At 42.2% G+C, this 24926-nt stretch overlaps 1 protein-coding gene across 3 annotated transcripts in view; it reads left to right on the top strand.

Annotated features, from left to right (window-relative positions):
• Positions 1-24926, top strand: part of LOC109916756 (regulating synaptic membrane exocytosis protein 2-like) — a 913938-nt gene that overhangs the window by 706177 nt on the left and 182835 nt on the right. Inside the window, exons 31-33 of one of the 3 annotated variants that reach the window (XM_048595802.1) lie at positions 15708-15746; positions 17187-17221; positions 17969-18004. The exons of 1 other annotated variant lie outside the window; for it this stretch is intronic. In XM_048595802.1, the coding sequence (XP_048451759.1) occupies positions 15708-15746; positions 17187-17221; positions 17969-18004 (110 nt within the window). Of the gene's footprint in view, positions 1-15707; positions 15747-17179; positions 17222-17968; positions 18005-24926 lie in introns of all 3 variants that reach the window. One more of the 3 variants, XM_048595803.1, reaches the window with a different exon arrangement.

Raw genomic sequence — 24926 nt, forward strand, 5'->3', positions numbered from 1 at the left:
TCTGATGCTGCTTGGCCTGCTGTGTTCATCCAGCTCTACATCTTGTTATCTCAGATTCTCCAGCATCTGCAGTTCCTGCTATCTCTACAGATGAAAACGGATGCTTTATTCTTTGTTGATGTTAGTGACAGGAAATAGGAAATGGCAAAGGATAAATCCTTGGCAAATTTGACCAGTAACTGTGCAGGTCAGAGGAAGAAGCCATTGCAGTTGATTAGGTACATAAGGATGGAACCAGGTGAACCCAGTGGATGGTGGTGATGTATTGGATAAGACCAACGGCATCGTGGTCTGAAAGACTGCACGCTCATCGAGAATGATGGGGAGCGTGGCATACCTTTGTCACAGTTACATGGGACACCCTTTGCAACTTTAATAAGAGTCACCTCCGTACTCCAGAATGGAGAGAAGCCTAATCTAAATTATTCCAATATGGAGTTCCGCAAAAGATGTACCATGAAAAGAAGTGATAGAGAGAATCAGAATGGTCGCAAACAAAGAATATTCCATGCACTACATGGAAACCTATTCAAAGCAGCACCTTTTTAATGTGAAAGAAGTGAGTGGAATTAAAGAAAACACTGCTCAGTTGAGAACAACATTTGTCAGGCGGCGTGAAACAGTGGTGGTTAACGACTGACAACTTCCTTTCAAGGAAGAAGCAGAGAGTCCTGGGCCATCTGGGTTGATCAGTGAGCTGTAGAGGGACTGAACATCTATAGTGAAAAGGGCCAGGAAACAAGAAGCTGTTAGCATTGGAGGGTGTTTTGAGTTGCTAAGGAGGGTACAAAGAGACTAAACATGGAGAGAAAGGAGAGAGTCAAGTTTGGTGAAATCCAGGTTGAGGTGAGAATTTCTAAGGTGGAGTACAGCTGGTCACAGATGACTTGTACACTGATGGAAATGAACTCTTTTCGTGTTGATGAAGTTGGCCACATTATGATATAGTGTTCTCAATATAATACACCTGGGGTGCTATGTTGGCACATTAAACTACCTGGGCTGCAGCGCTGACCTAATCATGGGGAAATGAGATGAAGTAGTGTGATCTTGGAATTTTATAATCTTGATGCATTTATGCGTTGAGAATTGATAGATACCACAATGGCCTCCAGTGTATCCTTAGAAGCAGCCATTTGTAATTATGCAGCTGTCATCTTGCAGGTGACACGTTTTCTTGTAATTTTTAAAACAAAAACAAAGTAGCATGGAAACCAATGTAAATAATAATATTAACGCTCCCATTCTTTCACATACATGCATTTGCAGTGTCATGCACAGACACAAGGTAGTTACAAAGTTGGAGTTTTCATTAAGTAATTTTAAAAGTCTGCTCTGAAAAAGAGTGAAAAAAGGACTTGAAACTATTAATTCTGGTTCCTGTCTCTCCAGATGCTGCTGATCTGCTGAGTTCCTCTAGCACTCTGTGTTATTTTTTTTTTTAAAAATTAAAGTCCCCACTGTGTTACGAAGCTATAGGCTGCTCTCTCATGAGAGGGAGACAACTGTTGGTGGTTTAACCTGAAGGTCACCATGCCTGAGACCAGGAGAGAGGTTGAAGAGGAAAGTCCTTCATGGTAACCACAGCTGGTGTAAGAATTGAACCCATGCCATTGGCGTCACTTTGCATCACAAACCAACCGTCCAGCCAACTGAACTAACTGATCCCCCTCTTCTCATTTATATCCATGTTCTACCAATTGATGCCTTGGATGGTTTCAGAGTGGTCTTATGGGTCTTTCTGGATTCTGAGTTGAGGTGATTTAACAATGCTGATGAATGTTTTATCTTCTGCAGACAGCAGCTGCTAGATTGAATCTCAAAACACTGCCTGCAGCATGTGAATGGTCAAATAACTGGCAAACTTGTAGGATGGATGAAGGGTATGAGAGAGTCCACTGAAGGACCTTCCTCTTCCATGTTTCTTTTCCTCTTCTCACTGGCCTGAAGAAAAAGCAGTTTCTTAAAACACAGAAGAGAGTTAGTTGGCTTTTCCACTCTCAATTGACCAGTTATTCAAAACTGGTCATAGTACGTTGTTTCTGGCTACTTGGGTTTGGACGTTGCTAGTGCCTTGAAGGATCTTTCTCAGCCAGGATCAATGGTTCATTTCCACAATCAGTTGAATACATTGGTTGACTGGATGTTCTGTGAATAGGTGAGGGGATGGGCCATTTATATTTCTCTGATCAATCGTCTGTATTGGATTCTTGTAGATGGCCTGACTCATTTGTCATTGGGTTTGGAATTATGCGATAAAATTATAGAAATGTTGGACCATCTTAGGAGCTGCTGCTCAGAGTCTTTGAAATGTTATTACTCAGTCTGTTAAAAACTCAACTATAGTTTCAACCCAATAAATAAACAGTAATTTTCAATATAAAACTTTGTTTCATAATAGTGAGGTTTTGGCAGGTTTGCTGGCTCTCTGCTCCTTCAGGCAGTAAGAATGGAGGAGTCAGTTTCTACTATTATGACGGATTTCTGTTGAGGTTTTCAACTCTGCAATGTGCTAAGGAGCATGATTCACATCTGGAGACACTGCCCTTGAGGCATTCACTGTAGAATTTAGTGCCAGTGGCCTTTGCAACCTAGAGGCAGAAGTTCAACTCTTTATGTCCTAGACTGAAAGCTTAGTACTGTTTGGCTACTTCATGTTGATGCATCTCTAGATTGGCTTAGTTTTATAAAAGTAAGAAGCATCTCAAAATATAATTAATTTACGTCTTTGGCCTTTAGGATGCAGGACCACTCACTGCTCTCAAGGAATGAATTGATGACTGAGCACCCCACCTTAGTGTACACACATTCTTGAATCAGAAGACTGGATTTTAGCATCCAAAAGGGGTAGGCCTGACATTCGAACATTAAAACTCCTGACCCTCGATCTGCCAACTTCAGACTTTAAAGAAGACTGGAGGAGGTCTAGCAGCCGTTTGCTTCCAGGAGACCGTTTGACAAACTAAGTATTTGGATTAGGCTGGAAACCTCTATTTTAACAGGTCTTGTGGTGTTAGATCTAATTGGCTGGATTTCTGGAGGGCTGAGCGAAGCAAGGAAAATGTCAGAGAGAAAGCATATGTTTCAGTGTGCTGCTGGTTAGCCAGGAAGAACGTGAATGCTTTCCCTTTCCCCACATCACCCATCCTTCAAAATTATACTAACCCATACAATATTTTTCCTTTCGAGGACTGGGATCCCTGGGATCGACCCTCCACCCCCACCCACCCCTGCCCCTGCTCCTGCCCCTGCCCCTGCCCCAGCCCCACACCTCCCCAGCTCAGGGATTGAACTCCATCCTTACCCAGTTAATAGATTGGATCTATGCAGTCTTACAGTCTGCTCTGAACTGCTCCCTGTCAACAAGAAGCTGGACTTTTCAATCAGGCTGCCCTATGGGCAGGAAACCTATCAATGAAAAGAAAACTGGAGCTCTGGGGTTCAAAGTCAAAGCAGAGGAGAAACCTAGATTCCTGTCCAAAACACGACCCCATTTACGTACCCCACACCTGTAATATTGAGGATTTTATTAAATCTTTCATGGGGAGTAGCATCACTAGCTGGGCAAGAATTTATTGCCCATCTCTAATTGCCCTATAGAACATGGTTGAAGGGCTGACTTCTGAACTGTTACTGTCCATTTGGTGTAGGTAAACACAAATTCCATTTGAAGGGACAGCGATATAGTCTGAGGTCAGGACGATGAGTGGGTTAGAAGGGAACTTGCAAGTGGTAGTTTACCATGTATCTGTTGCTCTTGTCTTTCTAGGTGATAGTGGCCATGGGACTGAAAGGTACTTTGTAAGGAGCCTGCATGAGTTACTGTAGTGAAACTTAGAAATGCTAAATACTGCTGCCAGTATCTGGTGAAATGATTGAATGCTTCAGGTGGTAGATTTGGTGCGAATGAAGGGGCTGCTTGCCCTTGATGGTGTCGAACTTCTCAAGTATTTTTGAAGTTGTACCTGTCCAGATCAGTGTGGAGTATTCCATCATATTCTTAACGTATGTCATATAGATGGGGGTGGATACGCTGTGGTGAGTCAGGAGGTCAGTCTCTCATTACAAAATTCAAAGCCTCCAACCTGCTGTTATATCCACAGTATTTATAATGACCAGTCCAGTTTAGTTTTAGCTTGATGGCAACCCAGGATGTTCATAGTTGGGTATTCAGTGATGGTAATGATTGAAGGTAAGCTGTTTAGATTCTCTCTTGTTGTGGATTGTTATTGCCTGCCACAATGTCTGTATCTGGAACTAGATTTGGTTTGTATTCTATGTCAAACCATGGCCTGAGAGCATGTATAAATTACATGTCCACAGTAATTTGGACAAATTCTATTTTTAAAATGGACATCTACCAAAAAGAAGGAAATATAAATTAAAAACGAAAGAACTGTAGCTGCTGTATATCAGGAATAAAAACAGAAGTTGCTAGAAAAGCTCAGCAGGTCAGGCAGCATCTGTGAAAAATCAGAATTAACATTTTGGGTCTGGTGACCCTTCCTCAGAGGAAATATAAATTAAATGCTTTGCAGTGTAAATACTGATGCTATTTCAAGTATTCCTACTACCAATAGTTCAACTTATTCTACATACAGAGCTGCAGCAAAATAAGTATTGCAAAAGGCTAGCTGGCAACCATTCATTTCTAAAACATTTATTTGAAATTATGCTGGATTTAAATAGAGTGATTGATTTACTGAGACCTGTACCTTTACAATGCCATATTTAATTTAATTGTAGCTGAATGTATTTTTCATATCTTCTTCGACATATCGGGGCAGCACGGTTGCTCAGTGGTTAGCACTGTTGCCTCGCAGTGCCAGCGACCCGGGTTCAATTCCACCCTCAGGCAACTGTCTGTGTGGAGTTTGCCCGTTCTCCCCATGTCAGCTTAGGTTTCCTCCAGGTGCTCCAGTTTCCTCCCACAGTCCAAAGCTGTGCAGGCTAGATGGATTGGCTATGCTAAATTGCCCACAGTGTTCAGGTATATGTAGATTCGGGGTTCTCTGAGGGTTGGTGTGGACTTGTTGGGCCGAAGGGCACGTTTCCACACTGCAGGAATTCTATTCCATGTCTTCACAAATATATTTGCATTTATGCATTAATATTCATGGCCACTGAATTATTTTATGTGTTTAATAGCCAATTAAATATTTCTTTGAAGCCACTGTTGTTATTTAGGAAACATAGCAGCTAAAATGCACATGTCAAACTCCCTCAAACAAAAATGTGGCAATGACCAGATAATCTGTCATGCTTTTTAATAATTCTTAATTTAGCCAACTTCTCATCATTTAGATTTAGAAATCAAATTTCTTGCTGTGTTTCCATTTGATTTGTATCAGAAGTTATCTGGGAAGATCAACAGAGAGAAGTGAATGGTACAGTAGCTGATGTCAGTATAAAAGAGAAACAGTCTTCTGAGCCAGGTGTGTCAGGTTGTGAAAACAGTGGAAAGATTGAGTATTTTTGTGGTTAGCAGGCTTCATGCTGATTGTAGTGAGAATGTGTGCATGTCTGTGATGTGTTCTTCACCTCACATTGTCTATCTAGTTAGGTGAATACAAGCTGTAATTAGTGCCTTCCCAACGTTAATCTTTTAAGCAACTCTAGCTCATAATTTTCAGGTTTATCAAATAAATTGGGTGTATAGTAGTGGGTGGAGAGTTGATCAGTTATAGTAGGAAACAAATCTAATCTTTAACCACCTTAACTCCTGATTAGTACATCTCTGAAAACTCAAAATAATGTTAGAAAATTTGATAGTTTCACTTTTAAATGTGGTAACAGAAGAAGAATCGAACAGCCACTTCTTTAATGACATTTTCTTATTATTGTAAAAGACCCAGTTGCAGTTGACACATATTTAATTCCCCTTCTGACATCCTGTAAAGGACGTCTGTTAATTTGGGGGTAACTGCTAGTAACATTACTTCAATTTTACTTCAAAAGAGTACTTCAAAAAAGCAGCCTTTTCACTGGGAACATTTGTGCACTGTGCAGTATAAACACATATTGTGCTTGAAATGTAATTCTGTGCATTGTTTTCACTGTATGCTTGTTTACAGAAGGGCTGCATTTGTGTTTTTGTTGTGTATGTAATGTGGTTAACACAGTCAAACTTTCCCAAAAAGGCTATCACGGCCTCAACACAGGAAAACTTCAGTTATCTGAACATATTGAGACAGTAAGGGCACCATTAAGTTTGAAATATTTCTCCTGAGCTATCAAAGAAAAGTTATGTGAAAAAGAATGTTTGTTTTTTTTTTATGTTGTGACTCTTTATATTTTTGATTTGATTTATTATTGTCACATACCTAGGTACACTGAAAAGTTTTGTGTCCAGTACAGGCAGATCATATCATATAAGGTGTATTAGGGTAACAGAACAGAGCGAAGAATACAATGTTGTGGCTGCAGAAAAGGTCTATAAAGAGCAAGATCAACATTAAATTTAGAATTTGACAGGTCCATTCAGAACTCTATTCAGTGGGGAAAACGCTGTTCTTAAATCTATTGGTACGTGTGTTTAAACTTTTGTATCTTCTGCCCAACAGAAGAGGTTGGAAGAGATTATAACTGGGGTGGGAGGGGTCTTTGATTATGTTGGCTGCCTTCCCAAGGCAGCAAGACGTATAAATGGATTCAATAGATGGAAGGTTGTCTTGCATGATGAACTGGGCTGTGTTCACAACTCTCAGCAGTTTCTTATAGTCCTGGGCACAGCAGTTGCCATGTCAGCTGTGATGGATCCAGTTAGAATGTCTTCTATGGTGCATGTATAAAGATTGGTAAGAGACTTTAATGACATGCCAAATTTCTTTAGCCTCGTGAGGAATTCGAGGCATTGTTGTACGTTTTTGAGCATAGCGTCAATGTGGATGGACCAGGACAGATTATTGGTGATCATTGCTCATAGGAACTTGATGGTCTCGAGCATCTACACCTTAGCATCATTGATGTAGACAGGGGTGTGTCCTCCAGCTTGCTTCCTGAAGTCAATGGCCCCAGCTCTTTCATTTTGCTGACATTAAGGGAGAGATTGTTATTTTTACACTATGCCACCTAGCACTATATCTTTCTTGTATTCTGTCTTATCATTGTTTGAGATACAGTCTACGACAGTCGTGCTGTCAGCGAACATGTAGATGGGAGTTGGGACTGAATTCGGCCACACAGTCGTGAGGGACTAGCAAGTATAGTAAGGGGCTGAGTGCGCAGCTTTGTGGGGTGCCGATGTTGAGGATCATCATGGAGGAGGTGTTCTTGCCTATTCTCATTGATTGCAGTCTGTGGGTCAGGAAATGGAGGATCGATTTGCAGATTAGTTTGGTTGGAATTATGGTGTTGAAGGCAGAGGTGTAGTCAATAACTAGGTACCTTTTTTATCCAATTGTACCAGGGATGACTGTAGGACCAGGGAGATGGCATCTAACAAGGATCTGTAGCGACGGTAGGCAAATTGCAAGGGATCAAGGCAGGCTGGGAGGCTGGAGTTGATGTGAACCATGACTAACCTTTCGAAGCACTTCATAATTATGGAGGCCAGAGCCATTGGATGGTAGTCGTTGAGGTATGCTAGATGAGTTTACTTTCGCACCAGGACGATGGTGGTCTTCTTTAAGCAATTGGGGACTTCAGATCATATTAAGGAGAGGTTAAAGATATCGATGAATACTCCTGCCAGCTGGTCCACACAATATTTGAGTGCATGGTTGGGGACTCCATCTGAGCCAATCACTTTCTGCGAGTTCCCTCCCAAATAGGCTGATCTGATAGCTGCAGCAGTGACTTAGGGAACAGATGCAACCAAGGCTGTTGGGGCAGGTGACATTTGTTTCAAACAGAAAGTCAGTGAAACAAAGTAAAATGCATTGAGTACATCAGGAAGAGGTACTTCTGTCCTGTATTCTGTTCTGCTTCGTTTGGTAGGCCATTATGTCGTATTGACCCTTTCCACAAACGGTGGGTATCCTTGTGGTTAGTTTGGCTCTCTAGCTTAGTCCAGTATTGCCTCTTGGTGTGTCTAATGGCCACACGGAGGTTGCATCTGAATTTCCTGTAAAGGCCATGGTCATCTGACTTGAATGCCTCATGCCTGGATTTCAGTAGGGAATGGATTTCCCAGTTTATCCGTGGTTTGTGGTTGAGGAACATTCAGATTAATGTCTTTAGCATGCAATCTTCTACACGGTTGCTCGTGAAGTCTGTAACAATAATGGTATATTCATTTAGGTTGGCTGATGAGTTCTTGAATATGGACCAGTCTGCTGATTCCAAGCAGTCCCATAGAATGTCTTATGCTGCCACAAACCAGCACTGTACTACTTTCTGTACTTGGTCCTCATGTTTCAATTTCTGTTTGTAAACTGGGAGGAGGAATACAGCATTGTGATCTGATTTTCCGAAATGAGAATGAGGTATGGAGTGATAAGCAGCTTTGACGGTTGTCTATTAATGGTCAAGGATGTTCGGACCTCTGGCAGGTCAGGAGACATATTGATGGTATTTGGCAGCACACTGTTGAGGTTAGCCTTGTTGAAGTCTCAGGCTAGGATTAATAAGGCCTCAGGATATCCTGTCTCAAGCCAGTTTGCAGTGATAATTATTTCATCAACAGCATTCTTCACTTCTGCATCTGGTGGTATGTAGACTGCTGTCAGGATAGTGGAGGTGAGCTTGCTCAGCAGGTAGTAGGGACAGCATTTCACTGGGAGATATTCCTGGTCAGGCAAGCAGTAACTTGCCAGGGTCACCACGTCTGAGCACCAGGAGGTGTTGATTAGGAGGAAAACTCACTGCCCCTTGCCTTGCCTGAGGACGCTGTGCAGTCCGTGCAATGTATAGAGAAACCATCATGTTGTGAGACACAATCAGGTGTACCAGGAGTGAGCCATGTCTCTGTAAAACAGACCAAATAGCAGTTTCTCAGTTCCCTCTGGAAGGTAAGCCTCGTTCGAAGGTCATCTGGTTTGTTTTCGATAGCTTGGACGTTTGCCAGGACAGTGCTGTGGGGGAGGGACTTGAAACCACATTGTTTTAGTCGCACCTGTGGGCCAACAGGTCTCCCAAGTTTCCTGGTAAGGTGCCTGCTTCAGGTTGATCCTGAGTATCGGTCATGGAGGTTTGCTGCATCAAGAGATAACTGTGTGCACTTGGTGGGCCCATTGGGCCTCCACATTGTCTGGTCCCCTCAAGGCCAGGTGTCATTCTTGGGCTGGTCAGGCATCCTTGGGATTGGGGTGGGTCTCTGCAGGGTCAGGTTTCGTTTCTGGATTGGTTGGGCCCCTGTTCCGGGTTTCCTTGGGGCGAGGAAGTTCGGGCCTGAGGGAAGCTGGTAGGTTTCTGTTCGCTCTTTGCTTGCGGGCATGGAAATCAGGCCTAGTCACTCGTAGATTCTTCAGACCTGCAAGTAGGTTCATAGAGAACATTATTAATAATTTTAACAGACTTCTAATCATTCTGCTCTTCTAAAACCCAATTCTAAGATATGGAAGATCTGCTGTGGAGAGTTCGCAAAGAGTCGCCATGTTTCGACACCACCTTGAACTATCATGGGATCATTTGTCTCAATGTATCATCACGGGCTGGATCTGAATGGAGTTGTGGAGACTCTGTGAAAATGAAAGCTTGGACTTGATTCCAGGATTCAGAAACTTGTTTCTGGGTTTCCCAATTTTCACCAGGATCAGTTAAGAGTATAGGCTGTTTGGGTCAAACCCTGCATTCCTGACCAGACATAACCTCTCCAACTCCATTTCAGGGAAAGATCCATCTGGCTGACCTTGTTACAATCACTACAGAATGAATCAACTTTGTTGAACATTTTTAACATATCCTATTAGCACCACATGATTAATTGGTTCTACACAATGGGTGAATGGATATGGAAATGCCATAGCTTGTCATAGAGGGTATGTGGGGCTGTTGGAGTGTATGTGGGGCCTAGCTTGGCATGGAGGGCTTTTTGCACTTTTTGTGGAAGGGGTAGAGGTGTGTGTAGGGAATATAACTTGGCATAGAGGATGTAAGGCACCATGGAGCTGGGTGGAGAGGATGAAATGGTGTGCATGGGCCATGGAGATTGTGAGAGGGTTGCGGGCTAGCGGAACTTACCCTGTTAGAGAAGGTATAAAGTCTCTCAGCACTGTGGCTGGTCTTTTAAATAACTGGACTCTGCTACCTTTGAACTCTTTCACAGGTTTGCTGGTCCAACTGCAGACTAAATCAGCCTCCTTGGGTCCCCACAATTGAACACACACACTCTCATCGCACCCACCCCCACCTTTGGTCAAAGAATAAAATCCCATCTTTGTGGGCACCCATCCCCAAGGTGGGTGAGCTTTTCCTGACTCTGTACCTGCCTAGATTATGAAAATCCAGCTGAACATAAATAAACAATGCATTTTGTTGAAAGAAACCACTAAAGCTTAGTTTTTTTAATACACTGTACATTGGCTGACAAAGCAAGATTTCTTGTAGTACCAGGTAACCGAGGGTCTACTGTACAAGGCCTGTAATGACGACTGAAATATACAACCTCAACTTTACTGTCATCAAGGTGCTTCCTTTGGAAACAGGAATTACGTACCAGGTAGACAAGTGCTAAATCTGAACAAGGATACTCTGATAATAGTCACACCTCCACAGCCAGTCCTGGACTGGACCCAACCTCTGCCCCTCCCAGTTACTTAATCAGCTCTCTTGATGGGGCAGCACCTTGAACTACATACATATCACCCCTCTCCTTTATTTTAAAACTCCTGTTAATAAACATATATACAACATATAAAACAAGCATTGTAGCTAACATACACACGTCATCAGACATATAAACAAAAAAGAAAACAGCGTTTTTTTAAAATTCATTCAAGGGATGAGGGCGTCGCTGGCCAGGCAGCATTTATTGCCCATCCCTAATTTCCCAGAGATCAGTTAAGAGTCAACCACATTGCTGTGGGTCTGGAGTCACATGTAGATCAGACCAGATAAGGATGGCAGTTTCCTTCCCTAAAGGACATTAGTGAACCAGATGGGTTTTTTCAACAATCGACAATAGATTCATGGTCATCATTAGATTCTTAATTCCAGATATTTTGTTGAATTCAAATTCCACCATCTGCCATGGCGGGATTCGAACCCGGGTCCCCAGAACATTATCTGGGTCTCTGGATTAACAGTCCAGCAATAATACCTCTCTCTCAGCAGGATGATGATTCCTTGAAGACTGTTTCCTGGTCTCAGGAATCTTTTCTAGTATAGTCTCTGAGTCTCAGCAAGCTCCTGTTGTTCTGCAGGTATGTCCCCCTCTGGCTGTTGTTGCTCTGACAATGCTGTTGTCTCCTTCCTGGGTATGGCCAACCTGGCTTGGAAACACATGACATGGTCAACATCCCTGGTCCCATCTGGACCAGCTCGGTGTACTGAGGAACTTTCCCCGTTGACCATTCCCCTGGGTGAAGGGACAATAATGGCAGCACCTTTCTTAATAATGCAGAGGATTCGCATGATCCCGCTTTCTCCTCAATCTGGGAGTCTACATTCAGCCAACAAAGTACCTTCTGGCTATCTCCTCCATTTGCACCATGCTGGGGTACCCTGGGTGCACTTGTTCCAGCACTTTTCCTCTTAACTGGGGAGGAATAACAACTTTCATTCCCCACATTAAACACCCATCCGATATGGACAACACCCGCCTCTTTAATTTAGGGGGTAATTCTAGGTAGTTTCCATGATTGGCCTACCCTTTCAGAACAAAGTCCACAACTCAGCTCAAAGCCACGTTGTTTCTAGTAGCGCTCTGCCCCAATTCATTGACACCAGCACCTTATCACCCTGAGAAAAGTACATAATTTTGAGGTTCCAGTTGGGAACATCTTTATTCTCCACTAGTGATAACCTTGACAAAGCATCTGTATTGCCATGCTTCTTTGCCTGTTGGTATTTGATCTTATATGAGTCGACTGACACAGCCAGTGCCCATCTTTGCATGTATGCTGCCGCCATTGACCATATATCTGTATATAGGCCAAAAATGGAGGTTAGAGGTCTTTGGTTGGTCAATAGCACAAAGTGCCTGCTGTAAAGGAAATGGTTGAACTTCTTAATTCCAAACATGATGCTCAATCCTACTTTTTCAACTTGAGCATAATTCTCCTCCATCTTCAATAGTGACCTCAATGTGAAAGCAATGGGATTTTCCTCTCCATTTGGTAAGATGTGCAAACTCCATAAGGCAAATGAAAACTTTGGGTCAAAATGCACGAACAGTTCCAACCTTTGGCTTCACCTCTCAGTCAGCCACCTCACATTTGAGTCCATTTCCATGGTTCCACCATTCCTAGCAACTGATGCAGGGATTTTAGCATGGTTGCCACATCAGACACAAACTTGCCATAGTAATCGATAGGTCCCAAGAACAATCTAAGTAGAGACACATTCTGTGGTCGAGGGGTCTTCATGATGTGATGCCAAAAGGCAGTTGCTTATTGTGGAAAAGTCCACTGTGTGTCCCTATCATCAGCAGCAGCTGAGACACCTTAGCTATCCCCCTCTGTAGGTAGACCTGCGACCGATCCATTTCGGAAAATTTCTTTCCTCCTACCAGTCCACTGAATACGTCTTCTATGAGTGGAAGGGGTATTGATTCATATTCAGGGCTGGGTTAACTGTGATCTTAAACTCACCACAAATCCTCACTGCACCATTTATTTTTAAAACCAGAATGTTGGAAGTGACCTATCCACTGGTGGTTACTGGTTCCAATGCTCCCAGGACCACCAGCCATTCCAGTTCCAACTTCACTTTATGCTGGATGGCATGTGGTACTAGATGCACCTTCAGACTCATAGGATGAGCCTCTGCCTTCAGCTGTAATTTAGTTTTGATTCCTTTCATTTCCCCTAAGATTCCTTTGAAGACACCTTTGTACCTGTCCAGGATTGCTTGCAAACTCATGTTTGAGTTCGCCCGCCTATTAACCACGCCCCAGTTCAACTATAATTTTTGTAATCAGGAAAGTCCAACTAATGCTGGGTGGCAATTCCACATACTGGTCCCTTAACTGTACTTTCACTAATACGTAGCCCTTCAGTGGCACCACCTGTTCCATGTATGTCCACAGTATAATCTTAGCAGGCTTCACTGATAGTTCCCCTAGCTTCTCCGCATAGACTGATTCGGGAATCAGGGACACCACTGCACCTACATCCCATTCTATCTTTATTGTCTTCCCCTCTACTTTGGGATGAACCCAGAAAAAATGAGTTTTACCCCATATTGACAATGTGTTTGACTGAAACTCTGCTGACTCTGGGCCATCTGCTTCTTCAGCAGACCTCACCGACTCCCTGTCTACTCCTTGGTTGGTGGCATGTACCTTATGTCTTATCCTCAGTGTTGTTTCTTTCTGACTTCTCTTCTCTAGTTTGGATTGCAGCTGGCAATTTTGAACAATGTAACCCAAATGCTTACACCTGTGTCACTGCGCTTCTCGACTCCAACATGTTGACTCCTTATGGCCACTCTTACCGTATCAATGGTATTCTATGGGTGATACTGCACCTTGCTGAGTTTCCACTACTTGATGCACCCGGGCGTTGTTAGCAACTGGGTTACTGTGCTAGCTGCCAACTCCATTGAGGTAGCAATTTCAAAACCTGTCAGATTCTCCAGCATCTGCAGTTCCTACTATCTTTGAAATCTAGGCTTCTGCTTGTTAGTAGTTTCTGTCAGATGGCTTCATTTCAGAGGCCACAAACCGGCAAGTTTGCGCAGTGGTTAGCGCTGTTGCCTCACAGGAGTAGGGAGCCAGGTTCGATTCCAGTCTTGGGTGATTTTCTGCATGGAGTTTGCATGTTCTCCCTATGTCTGCATGAGTTTTCTCTGGGTACTCTGATTTCCTCCCACAGTCCAAAGATGTGCAAGATTGCCATACTAAATTACCCCATAATGTTCAGGGATGTGCAGGCTCTTCACAGAATTGGTACAGACTTTGATGAGCTGAATTATCTCCTTCTGCACTGTAGGTATTCTATGCTATTGAACAAATGGTCCTGCAAGGGATCTTGGAAGAACCCTCCAAACTCGCAGTGTTCTATTAACCTCTCTAAGGTGGCAATGAATTGGGCGATGGACTCATCTTTGTGCTGTAGCTGTTTGTAAGTGCAGAAATGTTTCACAACTGTTACAGCTTGGGCACGAAATAATTTCCTAACACGTCACATAGCTCTTTGAATGTCTCCCTCACAGGGTTCTCTGATTGTACAAGACTACTCATAGTTGTGAAGGTCTTGCTCCTGATGGTACTTAAAAAAAAAAAGTACCATGATGTCCTCAGCCACTTCGTTCAACTTTAAGAACAAATTAAAGCATTCCATATACAAAGTCCAATTTTCTGACTCTTCATCAAATGGTTCCAACTTCCCAAATTGGCCCACTACTTTGTTTTCCTGCTGGTGGGAATTTTTCCCACCATTCGAGTCTAAAGACACTTACAACCTGAGTCCCCTCAGTGAGTGATCCTATGTCAGCCACTCCCTGACTGACTGTGTTAGCATACTCTTCCTCCCTCGCATCGCCCACAGCTCGAGTCCCCTCGTGACTGCTCATCATGATTACTTCGGTAAATTGCAGGTACATTATCTCTACTTTAACAACCAGACCAAGTCCCCTCACAACTTCCGCTCTTGGCCCTTTCCCTGGTGAGTACTTTCTTTCCTGGCATGAACCACAGTACGTGTCACGTCATGACCATTTTCATCGACATTACCCTTCGCGCTGTTTCTGAAGTCGAGACGATGTCTCCATCAGAGAAAATAAACAGAGAAGTTGCTGGAAAAGCTCAGCAGGCCTGGCAGCATCTGTGAAGAACAATCAGAGTTAACGTTTTGGGTCCGGTGACCATTCTGAGGAAGGGGTCACCAAACTTGAAACATTAACTCTGATTTTTCTTCACAGATGTTGCCAGCCCTGCTGAGTTTTTCCAGCAACTTCTGTTTTTTCTCTCCCTAATTTACAGCATCCGCAATTTTAAAAAAAGAGTTCTGCACAGAGTTCATGGGTTGGATCCCATCCTTGTTGCCAGTTTTTATGTTACTGCTTCCTTTGGAACCAGGAATTTTATTGCAGGTAGACAAATCGTGAATCTGAATGCTTTGTTAACTATGCTCACCCTTCACAGCTGGGTCTGATTGGACTCAAGCTCCACCCCTGGGGGTCACCTGACCAGCCCTCTTAAAGGGGTAGCACATACATACATAACTACATGCATAACACACCCCAGTGCTAGCGAATAATGGTGGACCTATGTAATCAATGATGTCTATCATAAAATACCCAATTAAATTTTTAAGCAAAATATAATACATGCAAAACAGCTTGAAGGTATCAGCTGTGTCAAATGTATTCATAAACAATTAGAGTAAACAGTAATTACAATCATAGTCAAATTCAATAAATAACCCTCAACCAATGGTGTCTCAAACAAAACTTTTCTCAGCATTCTTAAACCAACAGTTCTTGCAGAGAAGGTTGTGCACATTTGGCCAATCAATCCAGCTGATTCAGTATTCCTGTCAGTTCCAGCAACTTGGCTTAGTCTGTAACAAGGGATAAAGTAATTATAATACAATAATAAACAATACAATACAAATAATAAACACAATTATAATTAATTATTTTGTTGGGCAATTAAAAGGCAGAAAGACTCATTATCTCCTTTTACCAGATATCGGTAACAAACATTTCCTGTACTTTGATGATTGCACATTGCAATCATCAGACTAAATTGGTGCAGTGTATCAAGCAAGTAAGCTGTTCTGCTTTGCCTAAAACATGCATATGTGCCCAAATGCAGGATCAGGAAAGGTGTCTGGATCACTGGAATTCTGTTGGATAGATGTGATTCTGTTTTCAATTACATTGCAAATCCCTAAAATGAAAATTCACTTTCAGTGCTTCAAGTTGTTCTGAGGCATTCTGAACCAAACAGTATAAAATTAACTGTGTTTTATTGGGATTTCTTTAATTTGCTTTTTAACAATTTAAAGTTGGATCAGTTTTTGATGAAAGCCACAAACAGCAGCATTGTTGTAGCATGGCTGTATTAAACAAGTACTCAAATCAGATTTGCGATTATTAATGTTATTTCAAAAAAAACTGTAAACTGTGGCAAAATAATTACATAATTGTGAGCTGAATATTGCTGAATTATCATTTAATCTTCTAGTGTTTCAAGAAATATAAGATCAATTTGGGTCACAAAATGTTTGTTTCTGGGTGTCATCTAGTGAAGGGATGTCCTCACTTAGCTGCACGGCTTAAATTTAACAGACCTTGTGAGGTGGGCATAATAAGCATCCTGAATATGCACCATATGAAATTGAATACTTTTTGGTGATAAGACATAGACATCAGTTGCAACTCGGATAGTTTTTGTTTTCTCCATTGCAACTTTCAGCTATGACTGGTTAGATTACTTTTTCCTAGATCCTATTTTTCAGCATTTTCATCAACACTTTTGAGATTTATAAAGCTACATTGAAAGCCAAAGTCATGAATCAAAACTGAGCTCCTCAAAACTTGGATCAAATTTCAATTCTGAACAATAATGCACTGATAATTCAGTTTGATGTGGTATCCAAGACATGGAACCTATGCACTTTTTAAAATCAATTACTTTGAATAAAAATGTAATCAAATCTAACTGAACTCTTGCACTTTTAAATTTACTAATTTTGTGAAGCTTCCTTTCATTGACCGAATGCTCATGAAATACTTGACAAATAAAACATCATAGCAGAACTCTTTATGAATTAAGGTAAAAGGAAATATCTGCAGGATATGAATTATTCTCCTTCTGTAATAACTGTTTTACTTCATCCATTTTAGCACTAATTCTGACTTATTATTTGCATTAGAAGATGTGATGCTGTCTGCAGCATTCACAAAAAAGTCACTTACTGTTTCTTTGCTTGTGAGTCAAATTATCTTTTAATCCTTTTAGCCTTCCTGCCCATGTGCTATAACAGGTGTAACTGATGCCTGCTTCCCGAAAATTGACAATCTGCTGAATGTCACATCGAATCTGATTAAGTCTGTTTTCATCACTCAGTTTCATCACCTGAAAGCATTCACTCACACTCATCTTCTTTGTCTATGTCTTGCCATTTTGTGATCACAGAAGAATTGGAATCACCCAAAAGGAGGAACTCAGGTCTGTTTCTTCAGTTCCTAATTTTCTATTGTCTGTTGCGTTCATATGAGTGGAATTTTTACCTGTGCTCTTTATTGTATGTGTCTTTTTTTTCATGTGTGCTTCCCCTTTCTCTTTCAAACACAAGATGTTTTAAGGAAAGCAAAGTGTTTAGTCAAAAACTTCACAGAGCATCTATTTTGATCTAGCATTCTTTCACATTCTGTTTAACATCACAGCATAAGCATGGCGGGAGTTACTTGGAAGCAAACTTATAGCAGAAGACATAATATCACAGTACGTAAATAACATTGTCTTCTTCTTGGATTCCCTTTCTGAAGGCAACTCTTTTGGCTGACAACTGAAAAGTGTCATAATCTTTTATTACTGGTAAGATGAAGGGCAAGCCCAAGAGTTTACCTTGGCCAGAATAAAGATCAAAGCCCGTGCATTTGGCATTAATATGATCCAACTGTTACTTCATACAGCCAACTGAGTTAATCAGCACCACAGGCAAGAGACTTCTGAAATTAATAATAAAATTAGAGAAATATTGCTGCAGGGAAGTAGTCTCTTTGGCTAAGTTTTCATATGGTCATTGTTCCCTGATGCTAGCTTTAACCCTTGTTACAATGTTTTGTGCCATGCTTATCCTGCTCATCATTTAAGCTAGATACTAATTTTATTTATTATTTTAATGTATGCAGCAACATTCCATGTACATTCTTTATTCTTTCTTCCCCCATCTTCTGTCTTTTTAACATTTAGAGGAAAATAATGCAGAAGCAGAGATCTGGGAATCAGGTAGGATAAGCTGGATTGCGAGCTGTGTGTTTAAATCATTGGCAGACCCATAACATTTTGCTGATGGACTACAATCTGGATTTTAAACTGGACATCAAATTGACTTTATATTTCACAAATGAATTAGGAGCACGTGTAGACCACTCAGCCCCTCAAGGCTAGTCCACCATTCAATAATATGTGACTCCTCTGATCACTCCATATTACCCTTAATAACCTTTCATCCTCTGCTTATCAAGAATCCATTCACCTTTGTCTTAAAAATACTCAAGTACCCTCCTTCCTCCACCTTTTGGAAAAAGAGAGTTCCAAAGACGCTCAACCCTCTTGTGAGAAAAAATATCCCCCTCATTTCTGTCTTAAATTGGTGACCCTTACTTTGAAACAGTCTTCTTTCATTCCAGATTCTCCCACAACAAGAAACATTTGGTTCACACCTGCTCTGTTGAGACAGCTCAGGATCTTGCGTGTTTCAGTCAAGTTGCCTCTTACCTTTCTAAACTGCATAATTTAAATATATTTAAGCATTTATTTTAATTGGGATTTCAGAGCACCATGTCTGTGTAATCTCCAGGTTTGCACAATGCTAAATGCTGCTGCCATGTCCCAATGGCAGACATATAGATGCACAGAAAGCAAAATCAATGGGCAGTATCTTATAGGAGTCTGTGCAACATGACATATGGCAAGGTTTGTGACAAAATCAAATGAGAAGTCCAGCAAGTCCTATCTCAACAATGGGAGCATCTTGCTACATCTATTATACTTCTGCTGACTGGCGAGTTGTCAATTAAGGGAGATTATACCTTGGTGGATATCTCATTAGTGCCACAGCTCAACTCATTAATAGTCAGCTTTCTATTTTACCAAACATGCTGAACAAAATAGACATCAAGAATTCTTAGCATGAAAGTCAGAATGGATACTTCAGCTCACCACTGGCTGCGAAGACCATCCAAGTTGCTGAGCACCAAACTCCATCTCAAGCCTAATCCATGGAATCAGTCACACATAACCCTCATCCACAGACATTGGTATCTAATATTTGCCAACCCCTTGTGAGCATCATAAAATCTCTCCAATATACTTGCAGAACACTTAGTAAATACAGACCTGAATTGCAGGCTGCATCAGCAACTAGCATTGAAAGGCTGCAGCAAGGACACTTTGCACACTGGGAAAAACACCCAATTCACAGATTAGACCAGGCTGCACCTCAGGGCTGCTCACATGCTCTCTTAACACTCGCTCATTTCGCACCTACCTATATCCATGGCTGACTTTGCATTGTCATGCTGTTCCAGTTAGTGAATTGGTGGTTCAGCCAGAGGCTAAAGGCTATCAGTATTAAGGTGCTCTTTTATGTAGACACACAGACAGGCAGCTTGTCGATAGGGATTTGTCTGGGGATGGGGACACATTGCTGTACAGCAACAAGCGAGACATCAATCTAATGTCTGCAGCATTTGCTAGCTGCCTACACAGCAAACTCACTGCACAATAATTCAACCATATAGCCTTGTCAGGAACAGGATGGGGGCTAGTTCTCAGTCCAGTCAAGGTAGTGTCACTGTCAGGCAGGTCCTGGTACTGTCAGTTACGGACTCAATCTGCACACAATGTTGAGGACATCGTCTACAGTCAGCCATCCACTCAGAACTGGCATAGTCGGATGTATTCAACTACAGTTCAGGGAGTGGATAACGGTCAGTTCTTTAGCATCAGCGGTAAACACAGCTGTCGTGGTTCTGGTCAGTTGTGTCTAGCAGCTACACATCGAAGTTGGTCAGAGGCCAGATGCCTGAGCAAATACATCCAGCGGCTCCATGATTGTATCCTCCTCGTGAATCATTGAGAAGGATACAAACAGAAAGGGGAGGAGGGTGTCTCGGCTTAGGAGTGGGAAGCAAAGGCATGTGTAGAAGTGGGACATGGCCGATAATGGTGGGGACATGGGGGGATTCCTACAGGTATATGGGAGGTAGGGAGGTATGTGCAACAGCATTGGAGTACATGATAGGCTACAGCAGCGAAAGTGATAGAGGGTGGTCTCTACATAGGGAGCATAGAGGGGCAGGGTAGGCATCATTGATGTGTAATGTCACAGTTTGGAGGCAGGGAGGATAGTTGAAGGCAAAGTTCAATTTGGTGGGTCACCACAGTATGGGGGGCACAGTGGGCCAGGATAGATGGTAATAGCCTTTTGATGTAGTGTGAAGTAAATGTAGACTTAGAGGCCCTTTTGGGAAGGGTGGAGGTTACTGATAATCAGGCACAGCCCAATGCTGACTGTGAGTGGTGTTCCCTGCCATCACTTGCTGTTCCCTAGACACTAGCTGCAGCTGGAAAATGACATGGACAAAAAATCAGAGTGGACAGAATCAGTCTCCGTTCGAAGGGCGGAAGCATGTCTGGTAGATTTGAGGACGTTGAAGAGACAAAAACATGAAGGAGATGGTTACCATGCCTTTCAATGCTGTATGCTATTCCCTTTTCCCCCATATAACTTGGGATTATCCATGAGGGAGGCAGAGTTGAATGATTGATGTCGGTCTGGGAATGGGAAGGTGTTTGGAGTGCAGCAAACCCTCCCTGTTGATAGAATGTTTTGGCCAGTCAACTGGCATGACACTTTTGCCAAGTTGTTGACCGTGCCGAGGGTGAAACAGAATAAACGATGGACACATGGCCCTTGTAATAGGAATACTGCAGAGTTTTCTGCCTCCAGTTCATTTTTCTGGGGATGAGTGAGACATAATGTCAGTGCCGACTCTATGTCCCAGGACACTGATGCAACTGTGCCGGATGCTAAATCAGAACCGAGGGCTGCAGGAGTGCGAGGCAATCCTCTCCCAGTGACTTGAAGGTGACAGCTGCTTTGAATTTCTATATAGCTAGCTTCTTCCAAGGAGTCATGAGTGATCTGTGTCAGATCTCTCAGCATACACCACAATGCATCAGGAGTAACCAGTAACATTGGTCACACTGGTTTCTTTTGTTTCACCACGACAAGATTGGTGATACAGCCTGGGCAATATGATTCGGGAACTTAGCTGGTTCCCCCAAATGCAGAGATAGTAGGAACTGCCAATGCTGGAGAATCTGAGATAACAAGGTGTAGAGCTGGATGAACACAGCAGGCCAAGCAGCATCAGAAATCTGAAGAAGGGTCCAGATCCAAAACATCAGCTTTCCTGCTCCTCTGATGCTGCTTGGCCTGCTGTGTCCATCCAGCTGTACACCTTGTTATCCCCCAAATGCAGGATGCTTCTGACTGTACATGTGCAGCCCTGAGAGAGCCCTGTCACAACACTGCAGAATTCATCAACAAGAAGGGATTCTATTCTATTAATGTCCAGGTGATCCGTTACCACTTCCTGGAGGAGTATTCCTGGTACTCTGGCAGCTGCCATAACTCTTGAATCTTGGAGCATTCTCATGTACTTGGTGCATTTGCAGGTCTAGATTCCTTGCAAAGCTGCTGACTGGTGGACAAGAGATACCCACTACCACCATGGCTCATGACATCATCTCATAACACCTGTACTGATGGAACAGTTGAAGATGTTGCTTTCCTGTTTGGACTGGTGGGGGGGATGGCCCTCAAGTAGATTTAGATTTTTAGATTTTATTGTCACGTGTACTGAAGTATGGGAGTACAGTGCAAAGTGTATAATGTTGTCACACACGGTGCCATTAGGTATCAAGATACCTAAGTACAAAAACCTTAGGGACAAAGTAGTAAGAGAAATGAGAGTTTAAAAAGTTAAACATTACTTCATAGAATAGTAGAAAACTAAAGAAGTAAGTAATAGTTTACATGAAAGTCTTTCATAGTTTAAACTAGGAAAATAAAGGATAAGTACAAAAATACAAAATATCGTCCAGACAGAGTGTAATGTATCGTCCTGGTGGGCTCTGCACAATTGGAGCAGGTAACGAGGTACTATGCTGGATGCTGATGAGCTGGGGAATGGGAGCAATCTTTTAAGGAGGATGATGAGTTCACTGGGGACAAAGAAGCTCTCCTTGTGCATGCTTAGCTGCCTCAGGTGCTACAAACCAGCTAGCTCTTCATTTGACATCTGGTTCCAGGAGATGCAAAGTAGGATCAGGAGGCCAATGTGCCTGTGACGTAGACATTGGTAATAATGTCATCATTTGGTTGGTCTGAACTGCAACCTCTATTTGTTTTGTTTGTGTTCACTTTTGATGACTAAATAAAAGCTCATATTTGGAATTGTTCAGCTGTATGCTATGTGATGTGCCCCAACTGGACAATAACAAGATTCAGGTTTATAGCGGGCATTGAGGACAGTAGCAGTGACCTGGAAAGGCAGTTTAGATGGAATGTAGCTGTAAGTAGTATGGCTTTGTGGCTGCTGTGCCAGTAGGTTGCTGGTGAGGGGCAACACTAGTTCAGTAACTCTTGTCTGGGTCCGTAGTGGCCTTTGTTAGATAGGACGGGCACGAGATGCCGATCTTTCAGAAGGTATCCAGTAACTGACAAGTTGTTCTGGAAACAGTGTATGGTAAAATGAAGGATGGAATTAGATGTGAGGGACGCCAAGGGTGGATTGTTAATGAAATGAGTTTGGTTAGATACAGCGAAATGTCTCACTAGGCCTCACACTGAGAAATCCTCCAAAAAATTAAATGCAACTTGCATTTAATGAAAATACTGAAGTCTCAGTCCAGTGAGTCTTCAGCCAGGCCCAATGAGGTGCATTAAATGGCCAAACACAAGGAGTCAGTTTAATGGACCCCAGTCTCTCAGCATTGAACAAGGATGGTACAAAAGAAGCAGTATGTATGGGTATGCCTTTAAAATATGCAAGAAATTTTGTCAATTTTTTTTTTGATCCTGGAATAATCATATTAAAAAAGCACTTTAAAATAAACCAAGACAAGATGGTGCTCAATACAGTATTTAATCTTAATTAAAAGAACCCCAAAGATTTGTTTTTTTTCAACCTCACATTTTTACCACTTGTTTTTCTTCACAAACAGTGAAATGGCACTGATTACTCTGAAAACCTTTCCATATTGGAGTTCAAAGCTTACAAATGCTTTGTTTAGTTCTACTTAGAAACACTTTCTGGTGTTGTCACTATACATGTAGTTTCTCGGCGTAATTTAGATAGAATGTTACACCACAAAAACAGGCTATTCAGCCCATTAATGCTATACCAATAAAAACAGACAGCGTGAGAAATACTAAGCAAGTCTGGCTGAATCTATAGAGAGAAAAACAGTTTCTGGGCAGAATTTTATGTGTAATGTGATGTCCTGTCGTCTGCTACAACATTTTATCGCACCCCTCCTGACCTGATCTGTGGGTGCCCTGATGGACGGAGTAAAGTTCCTAATTGGCAGAAGGAATGCCCTTGTCAAGGCTTCTAGCACCTCCATGCAACCACCACCGCCGCCCCCCCCCACCCCTAAACTAGGTTTATTTAATTGCCATGCGAGCCAGTTCCGCAGTGCCTACACAGCCTAACATGAGCTGTGGCAGGGTTTTAAATTGCCTGTTCCTGCAAGTAAGCCAGCAAGGGAGGAGTGGTGCATATGTGATAACTGCCTGCACCTATAACTGTACCAACAAAAATTGCTGTAAGTTGGATTTGGAGCAGTAATCCTGAAATTGTCATTTTTGAAGAACTGCCAAATCGGCTGGACTTGGAGAAGATCAGGACCTTTAACTCTGCATTTCTTGATACAGATGCTGTTGGAACTGGCTACCTGAGCATTGACAATAGTTACATCTTCCACAGGCACAAGAAAAACTTCTGTTAGTTCCATGAGGAGACTGATGACACCCAACACAATTATAGATTTCAAAGTGTTCAGTGTCAGTGTAGGAGTACTGAAACTAAATCATGGCTCTGAGTGTTTGAAAGCAAATGAGTTGCTACCTTCTCAATTAGCCTTTGATAGCTCAACATGTTCCAACCCCTCTGACCAAAATGGTTCTGATTCTCCTACAATTCTGTAACTACGTTCTAAAGAATTCTGTTATAGTGTAGTCTACATGTGACCTTTTATTGTATGCATGGGAAAATTTGTGGAATGTGTATTATTCATGCACTTATTTAAAAAGTGGCTTTAAAAAATGATGACCCCAAACATCCACAAGTTTTAGTGTAAATACTGATCTTATTCCTAGTGTGAGCCTTGGCCCCTGACTGTGCTCCTATATGAAGTACAGGTCAAAGTTGGATATCACATCTCCATGCATCAGGTGGGGCTTCATACCATTAGGAATGCATCTCAGGTGTGTGCTTTTATTTGCTAGAAACAATGCTGTTGGGGGAAGAACATGGTAACGGAGCAGAAAAGAAAATAGAAAGCGTTCATCTGTTTCCCCTCTGTGAAACAGATCTAGGTCTTAGATACTTGAAGAGAATTACATCTAGCTGGAAGGTCTAAATAAGTGCCTTCATACCTAAGCTGATACCAGGTATGGGGAGGATTGTTTTATGAGGAGAGGTTGTGTCGATTGGGCCTCTACTCGGAATTTGGAAGAATGAGAGGAAGCCTTTTTGAATCATACAAAATGTTTAGGAGAATTGACAGGGTAGATGTCGAGAGGTTGTTTTTCCTTTGGGAGAGTCTAGGACTAGAGAGCATAATCTCAGAATAAAGGATCACACATTTAAGATTGAGATAAGGAGGAATTTCTTCTCTAACAGCAAGGAACAAAACAGCACAGGAACAGGCCGTTTGGCCCTCCAAGCCTGGGCCGACACATTTAGCCCTTCCACACTAAAACTATCTTCACTTACAGGATCTGTATCTCTTGATTCCCTTCCTATTCGTGTATCTGTCCGGGTGCTTCTTGAATGCTGCTATTGTATCTGCTTCCACCATCACCTCTGGGAGGACGTTCCAGGCACTCACCACCGTTTTTGTGAAAAACTTG

The sequence above is a fragment of the Rhincodon typus genome, chromosome 4, assembly GCF_021869965.1.
Source record: "Rhincodon typus isolate 14 chromosome 4, sRhiTyp1.1, whole genome shotgun sequence".
Lineage (NCBI taxonomy): Eukaryota > Metazoa > Chordata > Chondrichthyes > Orectolobiformes > Rhincodontidae > Rhincodon > Rhincodon typus.